At 39.6% G+C, this 26,602-nt stretch overlaps 2 protein-coding genes and 1 long non-coding RNA gene across 4 annotated transcripts; 2 read left to right on the forward strand and 1 right to left on the reverse strand.

Annotated features, from left to right (window-relative positions):
* Positions 1-1,824: 1,824 nt before the first annotated feature.
* On the forward strand, positions 1,825-13,191 carry LOC112171511 (MDIS1-interacting receptor like kinase 2). Its single transcript, XM_024308685.2, is given in 5 exon segments — positions 1,825-1,927; positions 10,132-10,921; positions 10,923-10,985; positions 10,987-12,698; positions 12,836-13,191. Coding segments are annotated over 5 exon segments (3,024 nt in total).
* Positions 13,192-14,916: 1,725 nt separating this feature from the next.
* On the reverse strand, positions 14,917-18,135 carry LOC112169861. Its single transcript, XR_002924926.2, has 5 exons — positions 17,789-18,135; positions 17,609-17,707; positions 16,800-17,295; positions 16,538-16,681; positions 14,917-15,208 (listed from the first exon to the last, which is right to left on the reverse strand). It is a non-coding gene; the product is annotated as an uncharacterized LOC112169861 (long non-coding RNA).
* A 99-nt stretch (positions 18,136-18,234) lies between these two features.
* LOC112169857 (MDIS1-interacting receptor like kinase 2) lies at positions 18,235-25,510 on the forward strand. Of its 2 annotated transcripts, none has more exons than XM_040509766.1 (3): positions 18,235-18,912; positions 23,378-24,797; positions 24,939-25,510. In XM_040509766.1, the coding sequence occupies exons 1-3, from the start codon at positions 18,388-18,390 to the stop codon at positions 25,289-25,291; spliced, it is 2,298 nt and encodes a 765-aa protein (XP_040365700.1). In that variant the 5' UTR covers positions 18,235-18,387; the 3' UTR covers positions 25,292-25,510. The 2 variants fall into 2 exon arrangements, with proteins under 2 accessions (XP_040365700.1, XP_024162688.2); XM_024306920.2 differs by having other exon boundaries at positions 18,738-18,912; positions 23,137-24,797.
* The last annotated feature ends 1,092 nt before the right edge of the window (positions 25,511-26,602 follow it).

The following is a 26,602-nucleotide window of genomic DNA, read 5'->3' on the forward strand; positions in this document are numbered from 1 at the left end:
TCAATTTCAGCCGTTAACTGCTGACGTGGCAGTCCAACTCAGCAAAAGTGGGACCCACATGAAAGTAAAATACCGAAAATGACCCTAACCAACAAGATATGGAAAAATCTAAAATAAACCCCAAATTTTGGGGTTAGGGAGATTCGAACCCAGACCCCCTTGCATGCAAAGCAAAAGTCCCAACCACCATGCCACTTGCACAACATTAATACATGTCAAACAACATAATATATATATCTGTATACCCAACAAGATATGGAAATATCCAAAATAAGCCCCAAATTTTGGGGTTAGGGAGATCCGAACCTAGACCACCATGCATGCAAAGCCAAGGCCCAACCACCATGCCACTTGCACAACATTGTTATATGACAAACAACATAATATATATATCTGTATATGTCAACAAAATCTGAGATTTATTTTATATATTATGTCAACATGTATATGTGTATATATATATATATATATATATATATATATTGTATATTATATATATATATATATATATTATATTGTATATTATATATATTTTATATATTATGTCAACATGTATGTATGTGTATATATATATATATATATATATATTATAATATATATATTGACATAATATATATATATATATATATATTATGTCAACATGTATGTATGTATATATATATATATATATACAATAACAAAAAAGGGTGTCAATATATAACATAATATATATTGTCATATAACATAATATATATATATATATATATATTATATTATATATTATGGCAATATATATATTATAATATAATATATATATATATATATATATATATATATACATGTTGACATAATATATATATATATATATATATATATACATGTTGACATAATATATAAAATAAATTCCAGATTTTGTTGACATATACAGATATATATATTATGTTGTTTGTCATATAACAATGTTGTGCAAGTGGCATGGTGGTTGGGCCTTGGCTTTGCATGCATGGTGGTTTAGGTTCGAATCTCCCTAACCCCAAAATTTGGGGCTTATTTTGGATATTTCCATATCTTGTTGGGTATACAGATATATATATTATGTTGTTTGACATGTATTAATGTCGTGCAAGTGGCATGGTGGTTGGGACTTTTGCTTTGCATGCAAGGGGGTCTGGGTTCGAATCTCCCTAACCCCAAAATTTGGGGTTTATTTTAGATTTTTCCATATCTTGTTGGCTAGGGTCATTTTCGGTATTTGACTTATATGTGGGTCCCACTTTTGCTGAGTTGGACTGCCACGTCAGCAGTTAACGGCTGAAATTGACGGAATCCCGACGGAGGGACCTATTGGATGAGAAAATGATATTACAGGGGTGTTTTTGATGAAATTGAAAGTCGAGGGACTGAATTGATGTTAGACTAAAACCACAGGGTACTAAACAGTAATTAGCCCTTCAATTTATTTGAACATAAATTGGTAATCATTAAAGACCTATAAACTAGAAAACCATTAGAAAAAGGTCTACGCGTGGCCACTTTCTTTACTAAATTAAGGTATTTACTTGCGACTGATTAGTTGATACAAAGTGATATATATATATATATATATATATATATAGTTTTTTATTTTTTTTGTGTACACATTGGGGGCCAAAGGCTCAGAAAGAAAAGCAAAAAATAGCCTAGCTCAAACTGCTAGAAAACATTCTAGAGTGAGCTACTGCAGCTATGTCATCAACTAAGGTAATGGTAACCATAGCAGGAGGTCTTCGGTGAAGACAAATTCCAGGAGAATTAGAGACACTGACCTCAGCAAGAATATCAGCTGCCATATTTCTCTCTATGAACATGTTGGACTTGAGAGTAATTGAAATATTGCAGAAACTGTTTGCAATTGATCAAGATGCATGGTTCCCAAAGGGTGATAATCAATGTCATCTTGCTTTAGAAGGTTCACCAAAATAGTAGAATCAGACTCAATTTCCAAATGCATGATTGATAGGTCCAAGGCAAGCTTCATCCCATCAAACAAGCCCCAGGCTTCAGCTTGCAGAACTTCTCCAAACCCAATATTTCACATGAAGCCACTAATCCAGTTACCACAGAGCCGGACCTAACATGAGGCCTGTGAGTCAGTCGTCTCATGCCCAATGTCTCGTCGGGGCCTATTTTTTTTTTTAGGGTATTTAAAAAAATTATTAAGTAAATAAAATGTAAGTCTTTTACTAAAAAATGAGATTGGTTTAGTTGGCAAGTTGCATTTTTTTTTTTATGTTATTCCTAGCCTATGTTCGAATCCCCTTTCTATTGTGTATTTATTTTTCTTTTTAATTTTTTTTTTATAAATATTTTTTGGCTATTTTTTTTCTTCTCTATAAAAAATGTAGGCCCATTTTTATTTTTCTTCTCAAGTCCGGGCCTGAGTTACCAGAGGAGTCTCTAATGAGACCACCAGCACCAATGCTTCCATTTCCAGATTTTGACCCATCAACATTAAGTTTAAAATGACCAGGCATAGGTTTGTTCTGAGATAGCAACCCCACTTGAACACTTATATAGAGAACAGACTTTTGACTTGCTTTAAACTATTCATAGGCATATCCAAGGATCACATCAGGAAAGTTGAAAGGAATACATGCAAAAACTTGGTTCAAAAAATTTCCTTGATACAAAGTGATAGCATAACTGCCCAAGATTTATTGCATACAATCCAAGAGCTTTGTTCTATAGAAATAGCTCCAGACCCTTAAACTGAGAAAGATAATTCCAGGGCACTTGCCTTCATGAAAAGTCACATGGATAGTGACCTACAGTTTGAGTTCATAAATGAGGATAGCGCCAAGCGCTTCGCGAACAATATGACAATGTTCGTGACTCCATCCTTCCGAATCTAGAAGTAGAGTGGAATGATCTCGCTTCTCGGACTTTGACACTGTCATGCAATTATATTCGGAAGCTCACCTCATCAAAACAACGATGCATCTCTGTGGAAAAACAATCACAGAAGACCTATTGATTGAGAACACCCTCAATACCTTCCCCGTCTATGCTATGAGATCCTCTGACTTTTTCCGGACTCATGTAAATGCAAGACGGATCACAAGTTTTCAACAGCTTATTGAAGCTATGGCCATTGCTGAAAGACATGGCAATGAGCTTGTGAAAAAAGAAATTGATAGGCTTCAAGATAGCCATCAATAGCATCGTAATATGGCTAGAGAAAGTCGTCATCGACGTCATGATCCATACGATCGAAATGCTCAAGAAGGTAATCGCTCAAGGCGACAATCACACGACCGTAGGAGGCGTGATTTTGAGGGACAAAGGGTTGGAAACCATGGAGCCAATTTTGGCCATGGTCATCACTTTCCAACGCCACTAGTCTTAGGGACTATGCATATTGCGCCAATGCACCTCAATCAAGGGAGAATCCTCTTTATGGTGTCTATTTCTAGTATGGAACGTCTGATCAATGGACCTGAATTTCCAATGTACCTACAAAGGTAGTCGCATCATGGTGATCAAGACATCGAGTTCACAAAGACTTTAAATCTGGCTATGAAGACAAAATGCCGCAAATTTTTATTTAGAATGGTCTTTTATTTTCCAAGAATTATGTAATGGCAATATGCCTTAGTCAATAAATGACAATTGTATTAACTCTTTCTCATGTGGCGGATCCAATGAAGTATGATGTCTAGGAAAGTAATTGAGATTAGTGGTACTTAAGAGAGCCTCGCTCCACCGACATCTCTCTCTACTTCCTTGGTCATATTTGATTGGAGTTACCAAACGGATAGAGTAACTATGATTTGTCTAAATTTGATTTTTATTTTGGATTAGACTATGAAAACTTTGATGTAATCATTGGCTATCATCAATAAAGTATCGATATATTTTATCTCATGTCGTGGACATATTTTTCGAACTTTATTACTTCAAAGATATAAGAGCCAATAGTTTTCATATGGAAACACATTGTGAGAATGGACAAAAGTTCCTTTGCATCACCTCTAATGACTACGGACATAAAAGAGTCTTAGAGAAACTTATGTGTCGATCTAGTGGGTTGTGTGTAACCACTATTCGAATAATTGAATCTAATCATGTTATGAGAGATGATCTATGGGATTCCGACACATATAGGCTTTGGCATGACCATTTGGGACATCCAGGTCGTGATATGATGATCCGTATATTAAAGACTTCGCACGGACATCCATTTTTCAAAACGAAAAGAAGTAAAGATCGGATTTTGGACCCTGAAAGAGCCCCTGCGCCTCATGGCGCCGTTCACCCCCAAAACTGGCCATCCTTGGCCGGCGCCGCCGTCCCCCTGCGGCTCAAGGGTGGCATTGAGGCCACCAATGCTCTTTTGTCTCCAAATTTTACTTCTAAAGTCAATTGTGACTTCGTGGCTCAACCAAAATCCTCATTGGTTGTTTCTAAAGCCCATCACTTGTTCTGCAAGGCCTGCTCTTTAGCAAAATTAGGATCGAGACCATCCTATGCAAAAGATACTAAAGAGAATATACCATTCTTGCAAAGAATCCAAGGTGATATTTGTGGACCCATTCAACCACCATGCGGACCATTTAGATATTTTATGGTGTTGGTTGATGCATCGACACGCTGGTCACATGTCATGCTATTGTCCACAAGGAACGTTGCATTTGCTAAACTCCTGGCACAAATTATTAAGTTAAGGGCTCACCACCTTGATCATCTTATTAAGTCTATAAGGTTAGACAACGTTGCGGAGTTTACATCAAAGACTTTTTTTATGATTATTGCATGTCCATTGGGATTGAAGATGAACATCATGTTCACACCCAAAATGGTCTCGCAAAAGCCGCCATTAAACGACTACAAATGGTCACTAGGGCATTGTTAATGCGCACCAATCTTCCTATTTCTGCTTGGGGCTATGCAATATTGCATGCAGCTGTGCTTATTCGTCTACGACCCACTGCCAATCAATCCTTCTCTGCGTCCCAGATGGTGATTGGGTATGAGCCTGATGTCTCACACTTACGCATATTTGGGTGTGCAGTCTATGTGCCAATTGCGCCGCCACAACGCACTAAAATGGGTCCTCAAAGACGATTAGGCATTTATGTCGGATATGATTATCCAACGATTGTCCGCTACTTAGAACCCTTGACAGGCGATCTCTTTACCACTAGATTTGCGGATTATCACTTCGATGAGACAGTCTTCCCATCGTTAGGGGGAGATAAGAACATAAATGTTCAACAGGAACGACAGGAATTATCATGGTCTGTCCCCACTCTGTCTCATCTTGATCCCCGAACCGCACAGTCCGAAATTGAAGTGCGGAGAATTCTCGATCTTCAGAACGTAGCAGAATCGATACCTGATGCGTTTTCTGATATCGCTAAAGTGACGAGATCACACATACCTGCTGCAAACGTGCCTGCAAGGATTGATGTCCCTAAAATTAGAGGACATGACGCCATCTCAAGGGCACCTGAGCATGGCGCCAACGTGCCCTCTCATAGTGATGGTGACGTTGTGGCTAGGCCCATGGCTCTTGCCAGGAAGCGCGGGAGGCCCATAGGTTTGATGGATTCTCTCCCAAAAAAGAAAGCGAGTTTGGCACAAAATAATCCATTAATCATCAATGTAAATAATCCATCTCATGAGAATATTCTGGATTATGGTTATGTCCAAGAGACATCATTGGGGGACGCTCCAATGTCAAAACAAATTCCAGATAATAGAGAGATCTCCATGAATGACACTAGCATACATGAGATGATGGATAGAAATTCCAGGGCTATTGATGATGCATTTGCATATTATGTTGCAAAAGGAATTATAGAATATGATGATATCGAACCTCGCTCTGTCGAAGAATGTCAATGAAGAGCGAATTGGCCTAAATGGAAAGATGCGATCCAGGCCAAATTGGATTCACTAGCAAAGAGACAGGGGTTCGGGCCTATAACGCAGACCCCCTCAAATGTAAAACCTGTTGGCCATAAATGGGTCTTTGTTAGAAAGCATAATGAGAAAAATGAGGTGGTTAGATATAAAGCCCGCCTCATGGCGCAAGGATTCTCACAACGCCCTGGAATAGACTACGAGGAGACATATTGGTACGTCTAAAAGATGCACAACTTAAACCTTGCACTCAAATATCATCGTTGATAATATAGTGATCAAGCAAGGGTCATTACCCGCTGAAGATTGTTCCTAAACTGCTAATCAAATGTCACAAACTACTCTAAACTATGCTACTGAACAGTTAACGAAAATAAATTATTTAACTAACCTAGACTCGATGGAATTTTCTGAAAATTTTACAGGACACTAAAGACACATTTAATAACACTTATAAAAAATTTCAAAACAATCGGAGTTGATTTGATATATTAAATAATTCACGTAAAACTGAACACAGAAAGATAACAAAGCAGAAACAGATTTTATAACTTTAAACTATTGATAGAAACAAAGCTAAGGACTCATTCTCCACCACCAAACACACTCAATCATATCAAAGTTCAGTTATGGAATCTTAATTCTCAATTGAATTTACCTAAAGTTAACTCACAAGCTCGAATTAACCCATTACCCTTTCTTAGTTCCTCGTTAAGTGAATACAAGCTCACCACTTAATCTATTTCCGATTATGCAACCTAGACACAAGCTCGCTAAGTTTAACATATCAAAATCATTAAGCAATAAAAGGGTTTGGATAAATCTAGGGTCACAAGTACATTGGTAGTCTTGCTAAACCTAGGGTTTGAGTCACATGTAATTCAAGAAAACATTTTGCTACTCAATTGGAATCAACACACGACATATACGAATCTAGTGTTACTCCTATCATTAGAACCCTAACCTATTCATTTAGTTGCGCACCTAAACAAACAAGCAAAGATTCATCTTGTAGACACGGTGAAACAAACACTCAATAGATAATATAGAAAACCAAAAACTGAATTGTCATCAATATGAATTGAACATGTTTGGGGCTTTGAAATTGCCCCTAGCTACAAAAGTATTTAGCTAGACATAGTCATGAATTCGCTAAATGCATACATCAAGAGAATTGAAAAGAAAAATAGAGATGAAAGAAGGAGATGATATCACGGCTAGATGATGGCAGAAGATGTCGTTCTCCCCTTTCTCTTGTGCAGCAGACCCTCTACTCAACTGAACGTCTCCCTTCTTTATTGCTTAGGTCAGTAAATTTTCACTTCTTTTCCTTTTAGGATTCAAGTAGCTTCTCCTCTAAGATTTCTAATAATTTTCACCCATAAAAAAAATATGTCATATATCTCTAATAAACAGAGATATTCAGTTAATACTCGTCGGTGGGCTTCTAAAAGGAATTCGGGCCTCAAATCATGGATTTCCGTCAAAGTGTCAGATTCCAGGACTGCCCGACCTTGCTGTACTAAATCGGCCATAACTTCTTGCAGAAAAATGATATTAACGAGCCGTAAAAAGATTCAGAAACTAGACATCCAAGGCTTTCCATCAATATAAAGATCACCCTCTGGATCGTTGTGAGCTGGTCTCAGTAATCCGCCGAAGTTGACTGATCTGCACAGGCAGATTTGCCGATTTTGCCTTTCAATCCCTCTTTTACTTCTTTTCTCCTTCTTTGCTCAAAATACCTATAAAACAAGTAAACAATGTAAATAATGAGAAAATACACTAAACTAACAAAGAAAGTATAGAGATTAACGTTATTAATATCGCATAATCATGCTCATATCACATATTCTCCCGTAATGGACGTTATAACGTTCCGCTACCTTGTCAGTTTGGTAGTTTCCGAAAAACTTGACATGCAGCTTATGGATGTGGTTACAACATATCTCGATGGGGATCTAGATTCAGAGATATATATGAAGGTTCCAGATGGACTTCAATTACCCAAATCAAGTGGCTCTAAACCACGGAGTGCGTTTTTGATAAGATTAAAATGCTCACTATATGGATTAAAACAATCCGGACGGATGTGGTATAACCGTCTAAGTGACTACTTGATTGGGAAGGGATATATTAACAATGAAATATGCCCATGCGTGTTCATTAAGAGAACAAGTTCCGGATTTGCAATCGTAGCAGTCTATGTCGATGACATGAACCTAATTGAAACTCTAGATGAGTTGAAGGAAACTGCTAAATACTTGAACCTAATTTGAGATGAAAGATCTTGGGAAAACACGGTTTTGTCTCTGTTTGGAACTCGAGCACCGTAGTGATGGGATTTTGATCCATTAGTCTGCATATACTCAGAAAATTCTAAGGCGTTTTAATGGAGATAAAACAAAGCCTGTGAGTACTCCCATGATTGGCCGTAGTCTTGAGCCCAGAAAAGATCATTTTCGTCCAAAGGATGAGGACGAAGAACCATTAGAGGCCGAAGTGCCCTATTTAAGTGCAATAGGCGCATTATTGTACTTAGCTTAATGCACAAGACCGGACATCTCCTTCGTAGTGAACTTGTTAGCTCGACATAGTTCTGCGCCAACACGCCGCCATTGGATTGGTGTAAAGACAATCTTTCGATACTTAAGAAGTACGATTGATATGAGCCTATTTTATCCCTACAGAGAGAAGAGAAATGACGGAAATTTGGGACCGGACCCTAAGAGGCAAATTGCTACCGGCCATGTTGCCGCCGCCATCCATGGTGGCCGGAGTCCACCTACTCCCCTCCATCAAAATGACAATGATGTTTTGATGAGTTTTGCTGATGCAGGGTACCTCTCTGACCCTCACAAAGGTCGCTCCCAAACGGGTTATGTCTTTACCATGGGAAACATTGCGATATCTTGGAGGTCTACGAAACAGACCCTTGTTGCTACTTCCTCAAATCATGCAGAGATTATTGCTCTACATGAAGTTGTGCGTGAATGCATATGGCTAAGGTCTGTAATTAGATATATTCAAGGAAGTTGTGGTTTGAAGTCTACCACGGATGAACCTACATGCATTTATGAGGATAATGCAACTTGTATTGAGCAAATGAAGTTAGGTTTCATCAAGGGCGACAACACCAAACATATATCACCTAAGTTCTTTTATAATCAGCAACAACAATCACTTCTAAAGATTGAAGTGAATCAAATCCGATCAAAGGATAATGTAGCAGACTTATTCACTAAGTCGTTACCTAAATCCACATTCGAGAAACATGTGAAGAGCATCGGATTGAGAAAGTTATCCGAACTCCCATGATTGTAGCAATCAGGGGGAGATATCGACATCAGGGGGAGTTATGATGCCTACATGTTCGATCTCAAAAAGTGAAGGACATGTTGTACTCTTTTTCTCCTCCTCGAGCTTGTTTTTGTCCCACAGGGTTTTTCACTCGAGCAAGGTTTTTAACGAGGCAACGGATGAAGCGTCACCACCAAGTTTGAGCGGCACAAGGGGGAGTGTTGAAGGAAAATAAGTTTAGTGTGCCTAATCAAACTAGGAGTAGTAATATGAGAGAATGTTCCAGAATTCCTAGTTCTATTCGGATTAGATTTCCTTGTAACATTAGAACATGTACTTTGTAATCTCTATATATATAAGGCTCCTATTCTCAATAATGAAACACAATTCTCCCTACAATTCTCTCTTCAATCTCTCTTGAATTCTCTTTTACTTAAACAATATTAGCTATCCGTTAGGAATTTCTGCTCTTTACTGTCTAAAAAATTCAAAAGGTTAAAATAGGAAACACGGGGCACTCATAGGTGGAGTTTCTATTGCATTCAAAAGAAAAACTACAGGTCAAGTGGACAGACTTGTTGAATGAATTTCCCAAAGTCTCTTCAAAACTATTCAGAGAACTTACAGAATCAACCTCTTGCTTCAAAATTGATCCTCTCCTGGTGTAGATTCCTCCATCTGTGCAGCTTTATTAGATCGAGCACAAAGAATACAAGCTGAAGCTCAGGAGACTCCTCTGCGTCTCCTCCTCCTTCATATATTCTTGCTCTTTTTGCTTCCATTAGAGGCCACGTCATCACAAAGAACACAAGCTGAAGATCTCCTAGAATGGAAGAACAGCTTTACTTCTTCACCATCTTCTCTGAATTCATGGTCGCTCACAAACCTAAACAACCTTCCTGGATTTGTCGGGAAATCTTTTGACTGGCCAAATACCAAAATTGGTAGTTACCAACCTGGTCAAGCTTGAATCTCTCAATCTCACTGATAACCGATTCCAAGGGCCATTCCCATATAACTTTCCCAACATAAAGCACCTTTATTTGGAATCGAACAACTTTAGTGGTCCAATTCCTGAAGATATTGGTTTGATATCTGGTCTTCAATTTATTAGCCTCTATTACAATTCCCTTGAAGGCAAAATCCCATCCTCTGTAGGCCAACTCAGGGAGCTTCAGCACCTAGACCTTGGATGGAATTCCTTGAACTCAATCCCTTCTGAGCTTGGTCTTTGTACCAACCTAACTTATTTGTCCTTGAATTCGAATCAACTCAGTGGGAAAATTCCAGCAGAAATTGGCCTGTTGACAAAACTTGATCTCCTCCGGCTGGGCGGAAACAATTTCTCTGGATCAATTCCCTCAGAGATAGGAAACTTGAATGTTTTGAAATATTTATATCTTTGGGGAAACCAGCTCTCAAGGCCGATTCCTATGAAAGTTTGGAACCTCACAAATCTTCAGATCCTTAATATAGGAGACAATAGCTTCAAGGGGAATATTCCAGCAGAAATTGGCCTATTGACAAAACTTGATATCCTCTTGCTGTACGAAAACAATTTCTTTGGATCAATTCCCTCAGAGATAGGAAACTTGCAAGTTTTGAGAGAGTTGGACCTTGCGCAAAACCAGTTCTCAGGGTCGATTCCTAGGAAATTCTGGAACCTCACAAATCTTCAAAACATGGACCCTTACAACAACAACCTCTCCGGCCCAATCCCCCCAGAGATTGGAAACATGAATTCAAGTCAGCGTAAACCAACTTGAAGGGGAGTTGCCAAAACTATTTCTCACCGCAGAAACCTAGAGGGGTTTCCGTTTTCACTAATAGATTTTGGGGGACCATTCCCAGTGATTTCGGGAAGTATAGTCCAAACTTGACACTTATTCAGTTGGCATGGAACACCTTCTCTGGAGAATTGCCGCCTGAGTTGTGTAGTGGATTTGCTTTGGAAAAGTTGATAGTGAACTCGAACAACTTCACAGGGCCATTGCCTGAGTGCTTGAGAAATTGTTCTGCATTAACACATGTCAGGCTTGAAGTAAACCAATTCACCGGAAACATTACCAATGCATTTGGTATTCATCCCCGTCTTGTTTTAATTCATCTTAGTCATAACAAGTTCGTTGGTCAACTCTCGCCACAATGGGGAGAGTGCAAAAACATCACGGATATGCAAATGGACGGAAATAGAATTTCTGGTCAAATCCCACCTGAGCTTGGCCAGTTGACACAGTTGCAGTATCTAACTCTAAGCTCTAATGAATTCAATGGGGAATTTCCAGTTGCCATTGGGAATCTAAGTTTGTTGTTCAATCTCAGTCTCAGCAGGAACTACTTGACAGGAGTTATCCCTCAGTTTCTTGGCAAATTGACAAAGCTTGAGTTTCTTGATTTGTCTGATAATAATTTTACAGGGGTATTACCAGTCGACCCTGGAACGTTTGAGAGGTTAACAAGCTTGAACATAAGCCACAACAAATTATCAGGTGGAATACCAGAGAAGATTGGTAATCTGCACCTGCAGTACTTGTTGGACCTAAGCAGCAATACATTCTCGGGATCGCTGCCATTAAACCTTGCCAAGCTTATAATACTGGAGATTCTTAATGTCTCGCATAACCAACTCTCCGGGAATATCCCATTAACATTTTCCAGAATGGTTAGTCATGTCGGCATTGATTTTTCTTACAACAACTTGACAGGTCTGATTCCAACTGTTTTGTGTGGTGAAACAGAGGGACTAACTCCATGCACTTCGGGTCTCAGAAACTCCAACAAGAAAATTCTTGTTGGCGTCCTTGTTCCCATTTGTGGTTTATTGCTGCTGGTGACCATATCTGTTGTAATCCTTAAGTTCTGCAAGAAATCAAAGCCTGGAGAAATCGATCTTCCTAAGATGTCTAAAAGTTTTGATTCAAGTATTTAGGGAAGACATGGTAAACTTACATTTTCTGAAATCATCACTGCCACCGAGAACTTTGATGAAAAGTACCTCATTGGAAGATGAGGTTTTGGAAGTGTCTACAAGGCTGGGTTGGACAGAGGCAGAGTCGTTGCAGTTAAGAAACTGAATATGTCAGTAGATTCTGGTGACGACATTCCAGAATTGAATCGCAAGAGTTTTGAGAATGAGAATAGAACCTTGACAGAAGTGAGGCACAGAAATGTAATAAAACTTTATGGTTTCTATTCCTGGAAGGGGTGCTTTTACTTGGTGTATGAATATGCAGAGAGAGGCAGTTTGAAAATGGTATTGTATGGAGTGGAGGGCAAAGCAGATGTACTTGGCTGGGGCACAAGGGTGAAAATTGTGCAAGGAATAGCTCATGCTATTTCTCACTTGCATAATGACTGCTCTCACCAAATCGTTCACCCTGACATAACTTTGAGCAACATATTACTAGATCGGGATTTTGTGCCACGCCTATCAGACTTTGGAATAGCAAGACTATTGAGCTCAGATTCCTCAAACTGGACTGCTGTAGCGGGGTCTTATGGCTACATGGCTCCAGGTATCAGTCATTCAATAATCTTATAACTTTGTATTTCATTTATAAAGATGTTTACACTCGCCCATTAGCATTAATGTTTTATATATGTATGTGATGGGAAAATGTTGTTTGATTTTGTTATTTTAATGTGCATGCAGAGCTCGCATTCACAATGCAAGTGACATATAAGTGTGATGTATACAGCTTTGGAGTGGTGGCATTAGAAATCATGATGGGATGGCATCCAGGGGAGCTACTGACTTCTCTATCGGAAAATGGAGATATGTTTTTGAAGGATTTGCTAGACCAACGACTTCCGTCTCCTTCAGGTCAATTAGCAGGGCAAGTGGTTTCCATGGTGACATTGGCCTTGGCCTGCACCAGCACTAATCCGGAATCACGACCCACCACGTATTATGTGGCAAAAGAACTATCGTTGACCAGGACCTGGATTTGCCTCTCTGAGCCGTTAGCCACGATAACCATCAATAAGTTGGCAAGTTTTCATAACTAGAAGTGGCTGAAATAAAAAAGGGGTTTAACAACTAAATCCCTTCTCCAAAATTGAAACAGTCTTGCATTTCCTTTAGTTTCCTGCTATTTGGTGAATAAATCTATTATTCTAATGCCAGAGATGTAAGGTAAAATAAGGAGTATTTCTGTTGATGTAAAACTTGAATATGACAAATTCCACAAATGGTCACTCAATTATGACTCATTCGACACTTTGGTCACTCAAGTTTCAAATATATCACTTTGGTCACTCAACTATTACATTGTTAATCACTTTAGTCACCTAAGGAGTTTTTTTTTTTAATGAAAAAATTAACAAAGTGACTAAAGTGATTGACAGTGTAATAGTTGAGTGATCAAAGTGATATATTTGAAACTAGAGTGACTAAAGTGTCGAATGAGTCATCGTTGAGTGACCCAAGTGTCTTTTCTAGAGATAGGGCACTAGACTAACTTTTCAATCATATTTTAACATCTTAACCGTTCAGATTTTAGGTCTAAATGTGTAGATCACTTCTGTAAATTTTCAGACAAATTGATTATCATTAAGGCATTCAAAATGGCGACTTAAGATTATAAGTATGAACGGTTCAAGTTTGACAGATTTGGTTCGTTCATTGATTTATTCTAGTTTGATACCTTAACGATCACCGATTTGGCTGAAAATTTGCAGAAATGATATACACATTAAGACCTGAAAACTGAACGGTTGAGATGCCGAAATGTGATCGAAAAGTTGGTATAATACCATATCCCTATAAAATACCAAAAAATGGATCAAAGGGCCCTCTATATGTGTGTGTGTTAAGAGAAATAATTAAGAATAATTGTTCTGTTCTGTTTTCCGAACAATAATGACAATATGCATGGTTATAGTCATTTGGATAATTGCAAATTAAACTAATTGAGTAATTGCAATGAAAAAGGCAAGGGTTGAACTTTGACCTGACCATATAAAGCTTGATTAAGGTCGTTCATGGCGGCCGGACCTGTCTGTTCATTTTGTGGTGAAGGTGAAACCGTGAAAGCTAGGGCTTGGTCTTTCTTTCCTAGCTATATGCTTAATTAAGATCTAACCTAGTCACAAACATGCACGCATGGTCTAAGGTTATAACGTCCAGAAGTTAACAATTTTCTTATTCAGGAAAGTTACAACAACAGAATTGACCTATATAATTATTGGCGACTAACAAGTATGCTACAAACTTAGTCGACCAGATTAAGTGTACTAGCTAGGAGGATGATTCCTCACGCTTATATTATCGATTGTTAATGAAGAGTACAACGAGAGATACAGATCATAAAGCGTGGATATTAGAGCAACGAGGTATGTTTGTTTGATGGATTAAGGCTATGTTTGGTATGGCTGAACTTTTCAGAAAAACTGGTTTCTGCTTATTTTTGAGAATAAGTGGCTGAAAAGCAAAGTAGCCGAGTGTTTGGTAAACTGGCTTTTTATAAAAGCTGTTAGTGGCAAAATATTTGGTAAACTTAAACTGGCTTGTGCTTTTTATTTGTGGAATGACCAAATTAGACATGAAAGATTATTTTGTCTTGATTGTTTGGTAATACAATGTTGTTCAAATGCTTTTGTTATTATTTTTAATCTTCATTATGTCCTTATTAATTTTTGTTAACTATCAATTTTTATAAATCATGGTGACCATATGATTAATATTGGACAATTTTAAAAATAATTTATACAAATATATTAGTAACATTAATAACAATTGGTTTCTGGTTCGCATCAAGTAACCACAAAAAATATCATAACATATTCAAATGTTCACGTTATTATGCGCATTCATCAAATTTTGAGTAATGTTATTTCTTATTGTTTCCATTTCTTGTGCACCATGACCATGATATTCTTCTTCTACATCATCATCCATTTCTTGCTCACTCCACTGCATTATGTCGTCATGGTCATCTGCACTAGTTTCATCACTATGAACGGGTTCTTCGTCTTCCTTTATTACGGGACTAAGCAAGGAAGGAGACCCTGGATACCTTGAGGACTGCAGCATAAAAGAGTAAATATCTGAGCAACCAATACTACAAACATAAATTTGCTAGCAGAATTCCAATTGTCAAATCTGGTAAACAATTGTCCAATGATGCAACATAAAATCAGTTGAAGCATCAAGCAACATATAAATGGTTCAATGGAATCCGTAGTGATTTGCAGAGATTGAATCCTCTGTTAAGTGAGGATCATTTGAGCAGATAAAAATAGACCATCAGAATGTTATGATGCATCCCAACACATCCGCCAACATAAGAACTCAAGATACTAGATGAATGCACTATTGTAATTGGTACCATGGCAATAGAAGATCCCATATATTAGAGACTAGTATCAGTGTTTCATGCTCCAATCCCTTCATGAATGAAAAAAATACAACATGACAAAGGTGGTGTGAGATGTGATAAATATGTTCAGAATCATTTAGATCCTGAAGAACACTAACCCAAGCAATTAGTTAGTATTGCCACAGGTGACCACATCTTGCTGTAAGTTAGACCATTCAGATGTTTTTTGCCATTGGACTCAACAGCACAAGGTGTCAGGACTCAGGAGTCAAGACACTATAATGGTGAAAATAAGGTGAGATAACAGGAATCACTAATATAGTTGGATGGTGGGCCACTTAACTGCATCATGGAAGAGCTATGAACTTAAACTGCATAATGATGCAACTAAGGGAACACTACTCTTTGTAGCACACTAATGACATGGCAAGTTGTAAGTGTCTCTAATAATGTGAAGACAAAGTAAACAGCTTGTTGGATCTAGTAGTTACTGTTTTACCAATACTTTTTGTTCATGCTATTCTCATCTAAGCAAAAGAGAACTAAAGGGACCGCGTTTGCATTCTAATTCCTAGATGAATGAGGAAAACTGTTTTTACCGAAACTAAGAGGAAACTGAAGACTAACAAGAAGCCTAAAACCATTGCTTGTTTCAAACTTCATTTTGTTTTTATTTCATCCATCCTGCGGGGAACAAAGCTAATATACACTGAAATCATTCCCCATTCCTTGTTTCGAAATAAAATGGAGTCTCATGAACTCTGCATTGTTCTAGGCTCTACACTCATTCGCAAGTTTTCATATACAATCTGATAACTATAACCTGTAGTCTACAATGTGGAAACAAAATGTAGTGCACTCTATCTATGCTACAGAAACTAAACCCCTGTATCCCTGTGAATTCTTTCACAACTGGGTTATCAAATTCAAGTGAAATTCAATTCCATAAAACAAAAACCATATCACTGCATTACATTAAACAAACCCAAGAAACAATTGAAACTAAAAACAGAGCAGAGGAATAAAGCAACTACCTGAGGAGAATTAAACTCTATGAAACAATGACCCAAGGTTTCTTGGCTGCTGGGGTTCACAGGCATCGAAAACCCATCTTCTTTAACAACACCAACTTCACTAAACACACACTCGAATTTCGCTTTCGAGCTCCTGGGCCATCTCTGCCTCCACAATGGGAAGGTTATTAACCACCCATTTTTATTAGGATTTGGGTTTTGGGTTTTGGTTCTGGTTGAGGAGTCGATAAACAATGATTCGGTAGGAAAAAAAGGTACATACCTTCAGATATGCATTGTGCCGCTTGCCCTCCCTCCAGCATCGAATAGTGCCATCATTCAATAACTTAAACCGGGACTTGTAAGACCTGATCAAGAACTTTCAAAACCAATTACCATACGAAACTATTACCAAACAGCGTATGGACGGAGGGCCTCAGAACCAGAAAGTCCCAGCAGAGAGAAGCAAACAACGTAAAATCAGAAAACTGCACTTGATGCAAATAGAGAACTGCAGAAAAAGCACCCTAACGGCCAAAAACTTGGAATAAAGCTGCCTTCCAGTGAAGCAAACACAAACACAAACACAATGTCATATATTCAAGACTGCAGGCCAGATAAACACAAACACAGGCACAAAGACAAACACAAAGACAAAGAGGGTCCTAAATGCTGATAACAAATTACAACTTTTCTCAAATACGTACTCTTAACCTGAAACTCTTGGCAGTTAAAGATTGCAGACTCAAGAAGGATCTTAATGGAGTACGGTAGCTTATCTGCATCACAAACATCAATACAACCAGAGTCAATACATCATCACAAAAATTCACACTCGAAACTCAAAACAGTAAAACAATGCACCGCTCACAAGAGAATCACAAAGCCATTAATACAACCATTTCCAGTATTCCATTACTCTTGAATCAAAAGAAACAAGAAGATTCCAAACACAGAATCATCGATCCAAAACAACTTGGCATATCAAACCACCACAAATCATACATATGCAATTTCATTTCCTAATGTTCACTCTCGGTCACCAGACGCAAAACACAATCACAAGTAAATTGGAGCTAAAAATTTACCGACCCTAGGATCATTGAGAGCTGGCAAGCTGTAGTACTCCGAACTCGCCGCCGTCCGGCTTCTCAAGCGATTTCAATATACTCTTGAACGGTTTCTCCTTCGCTGCGATCAATCAAACCTGTCACAAATGAACCAAAAAAAACAAAAATTCACAATCAGAAAAAATAGACTGAGACACAGTACCCATAGCGAAATCGATCGGAGAAATAGAGAAGCTGATCTGATCGGAGTGGTTAGGGCTCTGATATGATCGGAATCGGAGTGAGTGATTTGATGTCACTTCAGTTCTCTCTTCATAATCGGAGTGAGCAACAGGGAATTGTTTTGTGTCTGCGTGAAGAGACTCCGGTGTAATATGATATCTTCCTGGAGGGCAATTGCTGGTATTAGAGAAGTATCATTAATCTACAGTAGATAGCGCTGCAGCTTCTGCTTGCTTCTAAAAGCAGGTCTCTCCCCCTGACTTGGGCTTTTCCCTTAAAAAAGCCGCCGCTTCTATTCTATAGCCGCCGGTTAGGAATTTCTGCTCTTACTGGCTAAAAAATTCAAAAAGTTAAAACATGAAACACTAGGCCCTCACTCATATATATTATATTATATAAGTGGAGTTTGTATTGCATTCAAAAGAAAAACTACAGGTCAAGTGAACTGACTTGCTGAATGAATTTCCCAAGTCGTTTCGTGTCTCTTCAAAACTATTCAGAGAACTTACAGAATCAACCTCTTACTTCAAAATTGATCATCTCCTGGTGTAGATTCCTCCTTCTGTGCAGCTTTATTGGATGATCATGAAAGCAGTTCAGGAGACTCCTGTGCGTCTCCTCCTCCTTCATATATTCTTGCTCTTTTTGCTTCAATTGGAGGCCACGTCATCACAAAGAACACAAGCTGAAGCTCTCCTAGAATGGAAGAACAGCTCTACTTCTTCACCATCTTCTCTGAATTCATGGTCGCTCACAAACCTAAACAACCTGTGCAACTGGACTGCCATTGTCTGCAACCGCAATACCGAAACAGTTTCTGAAATTCACCTTGCAAACTTCAACATCACTGCAGCACTTACACAGTTCAACTTCAACAAGTTTCTCAGTCTCACCCATTTCAACCTCAATGGCAACAATTTCTCAGGGCCTATACCATCTGCCATTGGCAACCTCACCAAGCTCACCACCTTGGACTTGGGAAACAATATCTTGCAAGGAGAAGTGCCTGCGGAAATGGGCAAGTTAACGGAGCTTCAGTTTCTAAGTCTCAACAACAACTATCTCAATGGTACCATTCCCTATCAGCTGGACAATCTCAAAAAGGTACAATATTTGCTTCTTGGAGGTAACCACTTAGACACTCCTGACTGGTCTAAATTTTCAGGCTTTCCTTTGTTGAGGTACCTTGATCTTTATGGAAACAATTTAGATTCAGAGTTCCCAGAATTTATATCTGAATGTAGGAGCCTGATCTTCCTGGATTTGTCTGGAAATCTTTTGACTGGCCAAATACCAAAATTGGCAGTTACCAACCTGGTCAAGCTTGAATCTCTCAATCTCACCGATAACCGATTCCAAGGGCCATTCCCATACAACTTTCCCAACATTAAGCACCTTTATTTGGAATCGAACAACTTTAGTGGTCCAATTCCTGAAGATATTGGTTTGATATCTGGTCTTCAATTTATTAGCCTCTATTACAATTTCCTTGAGGGCAAAATCCCATCCTCTGTAGGCCAACTCAGGGAGCTTCAGCACCTAGACCTTGGATGGAATTCCTTGAACTCTTCAATCCCTTCTGAGCTTGGTCTTTGTACCAACCTAACTTATTTGTCCTTGGCTATGAATATGTTGGGAAATTAATCCCCTGTCACGCAAGTACTACTAGTAGAGATGGAAATAAGAAATAAGCAAGCCAAGAAGACAACAAGTTTTAACGAGGTTCGGCCAAAATCCATGCCTACGTCCTCAGAGAGTTTTCATCTTCACTATGAGAGAATCACACAAGTACAAGATACACCACTCAAGTTTATACACAACTAGAGCACTCAAGTTTATACCCAGCTCAAGCCTTGTATCCAATCGGATACCCCTTGTACACCCTTTCTCAATCCTAGAAGATTACTCTATCCCAAGAGCTATACACGCCCTTGAACACACTCCCCTATCTTCTACATCTTGAAGACCCTTGGAGTTGCTACTGAAACTCTCTTTTTGTTTCAGCTCTCTCTCTCTCTGGAGTTTGGGCTATCTGCCCTCTCTCATCTTTTGCTGTTGCCGATATGGGGATATATATAGGCAGTGCACTTCATGCACATACCATGCAGTGAGTAGAAGCAAAGTCATAGGTGTGAACACATGAAAAGCAAAGCCATGCTTTTCCCTTTCTCACGTTCCATGTTTCCATGCATGTCTCCTTCTTTTTCTTTCCCTTGCATGCTTTCTCCTTTCACCTTTCCTTTTTGCTTTCACTTTCTGCTATTTTTCCTTTTGCATGTTTTCTGCAACTTTCTTTGTCTCCCACATGCTTTCTTCTTTATCCTGGAGACAACTCCGTTCTTTTAAGGAGGGACTTACCTAACAATCTCCCCCTCCCGACTTAAATGGAGAGCTCAGCAACACTACTTCAATCTTTGAAGTCATCTCAATCTGAGACACAGCTTGTTATACCCACAAGCATTCCATTGGCCTTCTAGTTGCGTAATTACACATAATCAGAGTCAATTGCTTTTGGTCCTAGCTCCCCCTGATTCAATCGGCCAATACCATGTGTAACTACCCCGAGACAACGATCACCTGTTGGCTCTGAAGAGGAACCTTGACTTGACCTCTTCCCTAGCAGGATTTACCTTCTCACCATCATCTGGACTCGGAAACTTGTCAACGACGTCTCTGCTGTACCCGCAAACGAGACTCGCCTATGCGCACTCATGTTTCCCATTATCCATCAAGGTCTGACATACCAGATGATACCTACCACACTGTTCTCCCTGTATGAGGACCGTACCGCCATGTGTGATTTTCATAACTCCCCCTGCTGACGAAACCCTGCAGCCTTTGGAGTCTAACTGGCTCAAGGATATTAAATTTCTCTGTAACTTTGGGACATCGTCACACCACCCAAAGTACGCCAATCCCAAATCTAATATCCAGTCAAAGAACATGTGTCACCTATGGAGATTGTGAGAGCATCTCCATATGAAAATCGGTTTCTGCTACAGCAATGCAATCCAAGCCTTTCGCTTCATATGACCCTAGTTACGACACTTGTAGCATCCCTGCCTCTGGATTTAGACCTGCTATGATCACTAAATCCCCGACAGTTTTCCTTGCATTATCCGCTGTCTTCTCCGGTTTCACATCCTTCCCCTTCAACACTTTACTAAGCCCTGTTGAACTATGATGTCTTTCACTCTCCTTTGCCATAGAGTGAAATTTCCTTTTTCCATCAAACTGCTCCACCTCAAACTATGAGGCAATACCTGAAGTCATGATGAGCAACCACGATCAACATGCAAACCTTCGACGAACGAAAACCATGAACGACGAACAAGCACGATCGCTGACACCACGAGCCACCTTAGTGAGATATACGCTCTCACCAACCATCATTCCCTTGAGTCATATCTTGGTCTCTTGCAACTCCACATTTAATTAGGATTTTTGAGTCTGGCTCGCACCACCTAGCCTCCGAGTCACTCCACCTATCAACTACCTTTGATTAGGACTTTCTTGAGTTTTTGACCCGCTCCACGTTGCTAGGAATTTTCCTCGAGCTGGCTCCACCTAATGCACTTTTGAGTTAACACCTTAACCATTTAATTGACTCCACCTTGAATGATGAGGTGCTAGAACTTGCCATGACAAACAACCTCACCAGCCATCATCCCCTTGAGTCATATCATGATCCCTTGCAGCTCCACTTTTGAATAGGATTTTCCTGAGTCCACCTTGCTCCCCTTAGCTCGCGAATCACTCCACCTATCGATACACCATCGATGAGGATTTCTTTGAGTCTCCGACCCGCTCTTCTTGCTAAGAACTTTTCCGAGCTGACTCCACCTATTGCACCTTCGGGCTGCCACCTTGACCATTTGCTTGACTACACCATGGATGCATGACTTGTCCTAGCCAAACCATCGGCTCTGATACCACTGTTGGGAAATTAATCCCCTGTCACGCAAGTACTACTAGTAGAGATGGAAATAAGAAATAAGCAAGCCAAGAAGACAACAAGTTTTAACGAGGTTCGGCCAAAATCCATGCCTACGTCCTCAGAGAGTTTTCATCTTCACTATGAGAGAATCACACAAGTACAAGATACACCACTCAAGTTTATACACAACTAGAGCACTCAAGTTTATACCCAGCTCAAGCCTTGTATCCAATCGGATACCCCTTGTACACCCTTTCTCAATCCTAGAAGATTACTCTATCCCAAGAGCTATACACGCCCTTGAACACACTCCCCCTATCTTCTACATCTTGAAGACCCTTGGAGTTGCTACTGAAACTCTCTTTTTGTTTCAGCTCTCTCTCTCTCTGGAGTTTGGGCTATCTGCCCTCTCTCATCTTTTGCTGTTGCCGATATGGGGATATATATAGGCAGTGCACTTCATGCACATACCATGCAGTGAGTAGAAGCAAAGTCATAGGTGTGAACACATGAAAAGCAAAGCCATGCTTTTCCCTTTCTCACGTTCCATGTTTCCATGCATGTCTCCTTCTTTTTCTTTCCCTTGCATGCTTTCTCCTTTCACCTTTCCTTTTTGCTTTCACTTTCTGCTATTTTTCCTTTTGCATGTTTTCTGCAACTTTCTTTGTCTCCCACATGCTTTCTTCTTTATCCTGGAGACAACTCCGTTCTTTTAAGGAGGGACTTACCTAACAGAATAAACTCAGTGGGAAAATTCCAGCAGAAATTGGCCTGTTGACAAAACTTGATATCCTCTGGCTGTACGAAAACAATTTCTCTGGATCAATTCCCTCAGAGATAGGAAACTTGAAAGTTTTGAGAGAATTGAACCTTTGGGGAAACCAGCTCTCAGGGCCGATTCCTATGAAATTCTGGAACCTCACAAATCTTCAGAAGCTTTTTATGGACGGCAATAGCTTCAATGGGAATATTCCACCAAAAGTTGGCCTGTTGACAAAACTTTATATCCTCTCGCTGAGCAAAAACAATTTCTCTGGCCCAATTCCCTTGGCGATGGCAAACTTGAAAGATCTGATGAGTTTGAATCTTTTGGGAAACTACCTGTCAGGGTCAATTCCCACAACATTTGGGAACCTCACAAATCTTCAATACATGGACCTTGCCCAAAACAACCTCTCCGGCCCAATCCCCCCAGAGATTGGAAACATGAGTTCCATGGTTAAGTTTAATGTCGGCACAAACCAACTTGAAGGGGAGCTGCCGAAAACTATTTCTCACCTCAGAAAACTAGAGTGGTTTGCCGTTTACACTAATAGGTTTTCGGGGACCATTCCTAGTGATTTCGGGAAGTATAGTCCTAACTTGAGATTTTTTGGTTTCGCATGGAACAGCTTCTCGGGAGAACTGCCGCCTGGGTTGTGTAGTGGATTTTCTTTGGAACAATTCTTAGTGCAGTTTAACGACTTCACAGGGCCATTACCTGATTGCTTGAGAAAATGTTCTGCATTATCTAGAGTCAGACTTGAGGAGAATCAATTCACAGGAAACATTAGCAATGCATTTGGTGTTCATCCCAGTCTTGCAATAATTTATCTTAGTAACAACAAGTTTGTTGGTCAATTGTCGCCACAGTGGGGAGAATGCAAGAACATCACTGATATGCGGATGGAGGGAAATAGAATTTCTGGTCAAATCCCACCGGAACTTGGCCAGTTGACAAAGTTGCAGTATCTAACTCTAAGCTCTAATGAATTCAGTGGGGAGTTTCCAGTTTCCATTGGGAATCTAAGCTTGTTGTTCACTCTTAATCTCAGCAGGAACCACTTGACGGGAACTATTCCTTATGTTCTAGGCAAATTGACTAAACTCGAGCTACTTGATTTGTCTGATAATAATTTTACAGGGGTATTACCAGTCGACCCTGGAATGTTTGAGAGCTTAACAAGCTTGAACATAAGCCGCAACAAATTATCAGGTGGAATACCTGAGGAGATTGGTAATCTACACCTGCGGTACTTGTTGGACCTAAGCAGCAATTCATTCTCGGGATCACTACCATTAAACCTTGCCAAGCTTATAATGCTGGAGATTCTTAATGTCTCGCATAACCAACTCTCTGGAAAAATCCCATCAACCTATTCCAGAATGGTTAGTCTTCTGGGCATTGATTTTTCTTACAACAACTTGACAGGTCCAATCCCAACCGGTGGCATTTTCCAAAAGAAGCATCCGAACAATGCTTTCATTGGAAATAGTGGTTTGTGTGGCGAAACAGAGGAAATAACTCCATGCATTTCGGGTCCCAAAAAGTCCAACAAGAAAATTCTTGTTGGCATCCTTGCTCCCATTTGTGGTTTATTGCTGACGGTGACCATATCTGCTGTAATCCTCAAGTTCTGCAAGAAATCAAAGCTTGGAGAACTCGATCACCCTAAGGTGTCTAAAAGTTTTGATTCAATTATTTGGGAAAGACATGGTAAACTTACATTTTCTGAAATCATCACTGCCACCGAGAACTTTGATGAAAAGTACCTCATTGGAAGAGGAGGTTTTGGAAGTGTCTACAAGGCTGTGTTGGACAGAGGCAGAGTCGTTGCAGTTAAGAAATTGAATATGTCAGTAGATTCTAGTCACGACATTACAGAATTGAATCGCAAAAGTTTTGAGAATGAGATAAGAACCTTGACAGAAGTGATGCATAGAAATGTAATAAAACTTTATGGTTTCTGTTCCTGGAAGGGGTGCTTGTACTTGGTGTATGAATATGCAGAGAGAGGCAGTTTGAAAATGGTATTGTATGGAGTGGAGGGCGAATCAGATGTACTTGGCTGGGGCACAAGGGTGAAAATTGTGCAAGGAATAGCACATGCTATTTCTCACTTGCATAATGACTGCTCTCACCAAATCGTTCACCGCGACATAACTTTGAGCAACATATTATTAAATGGGGATTTCGTGCCATGGCTATCAGACTTTGGAACAGCAAGACTATTGAACTCAGATTCCTCAAAGTGGACTGCTATGGCGGGGTCTTATGGCTACATGGCTCCAGGTATCACTCATTCAATAAACTTATAAACTTGTTTTTCATTTATACAGATGTTTATACTCGCCTATTAGCATGTATTATTGTTTTCTATATGTATATGATGGGAAAATGTTGGTTGATTTTGTTATTCGAATGAGCACGCAGAGCTCGCATTCACAATGCAAGTGACGGATAAGTGTGATGTATATAGCTTTGGAGTGGTGGCATTAGAAATCATGATGGGAAGGCATCCAGGAGAGCTACTGAATTCTCTGTCGGAAAATGGAGATATGCTTTTGAAGGATCTGCTAGACCAACGACTTCGGTGTCCTTCAAGTCAATTAGCAGTGCGAGTGGTTTCCTTGATAACAATGGCCTTGGCCTGCACCAGCAATAATCCGGATTCACGACCCACCATGCATTATGTGGCAAAAGAACTATCATCCACTAGGACCCGGACTAGCCTCTCTGAGCCGTTAGGCACAATAACTATCAATGAGTTGGCGAAGTTTTCATAACTAGAAGTGGCTGAAATAAACAGGGGGTTTAACAAGTAACAACTAAATCCCTTCTCCAGAATTGAAAGAGTTGCATTTCCTCTAGTTTCTAGTTATTTGGTGAATAAATGTATTATTATCGTGCCAGCAATTTAAGGTATAATAAGTAGTATTTCTGCTGATGTAAAACTCAAATAACTGGTACAGTTGTACTATAACCGAAGTAAGTTCTGCTCATCATGTCATGTGGTATAAATTACAATTACAATTTCTTGTGGGTTGCTTTCATTTTTGTTCTAGATTCCCTCTTGACCTTTTCGGGATCACAGTGTAAGGTAGCAAGATATAGTCTTTCTGTTGGTATACAACTAAAGCAATTGTTCGTTCTACACTACAACTATAAGTTAGTTTGGAGACCCATCATCCCATGAAAATATAGTTAGGGTGTACAATTTAACTATAGATTATAAGTTGGTTATGGTTAAGGGCGAGTTTGGCCCCGAGGTGATTAATTTAAAATCGGCTTTAGCTGTGCTGTGAGAATAATCAGCTGTGAAATTAAGTAGCTGGGTGTTTGGTAAACTGTGCTTTTAAAAGTGCTGTGAGTACAAAAGCAGTGTTTAAGTGTTTGGTAAACTTTAGTATAAAAGTGTTGTGAGTTTAGAAAATAATCAAAAAGGACATTATGTTAAAATGATGTTACTTATATATTGTGACTTTCCGAAGTTCTGGGGTTTTGAAAATTTATTTAAGGAAATAGAAATCAAGTGGCGTGATCTGAGCCGTCAATTTCCTCCACCATCCAATCTGGTCCGTTGATTTGGCTTTAAAAAGGAAAGGAATTGGCCTAGAAAGCTCGAGAGAGAGAAGGAGCTTGGAGTCAGAAGGCCACCGACCTGGAAGAGAAGCCTGACCGGAACTTTCACCTCCGGCCACCCCACGACGGCGCACGGGCACCATCCTCTTCGTCTCATCGTACCCGTCACGTATGTGGCCGTTGATTGTCCATGCACCGGACGATGAAGAAGAATCGAAGGTGAGAAGATCCAACTGCTCCGGCGAGTTTCAGCGAATTCTGGTGACTCCGACCACCGATTGGCTTGCATGTGGTATGAAACCTCATCTTCTCGTCATGGTCTACATGCCTGTGTGATTATTTTCTGAATTCGATTATGTTCTGATGATTTTCGTTTTTGGGAATTCTCAGCTTCGTCGCGGTTCCTCGACGCGGCGACTTTTCCAGCTCTTCTCGGCTTACTCCTAGCTTCGTTGCATCTGTAGAAGAAAGCTGACCACGTTTGGAGTTGGAAGTCATGAACTTGCTGGATTGTA

This window comes from Rosa chinensis, chromosome 6 (assembly GCF_002994745.2).
Source record: "Rosa chinensis cultivar Old Blush chromosome 6, RchiOBHm-V2, whole genome shotgun sequence".
NCBI lineage: Eukaryota > Viridiplantae > Streptophyta > Magnoliopsida > Rosales > Rosaceae > Rosa > Rosa chinensis.

What these genes read in the sequence shown, in the direction of transcription:
- LOC112169857 (XM_040509766.1), top strand. Translation starts at nt 18,388, where the DNA reads ATGATCATGAAAGCAGTTCAGGAGACTCCTGTGCGTCTCCTCCTCCTT. An exon ending in AGCTGGACAATCTCAAAAAG is followed by an intron (nt 18,913 to 23,377) that starts GTACAATATTTG and finishes TTGTCGCCACAG; the next exon opens with TGGGGAGAATGCAAGAACAT. An exon ending in TTATGGCTACATGGCTCCAG is followed by an intron (nt 24,798 to 24,938) that starts GTATCACTCATT and finishes ATGAGCACGCAG; the next exon opens with AGCTCGCATTCACAATGCAA.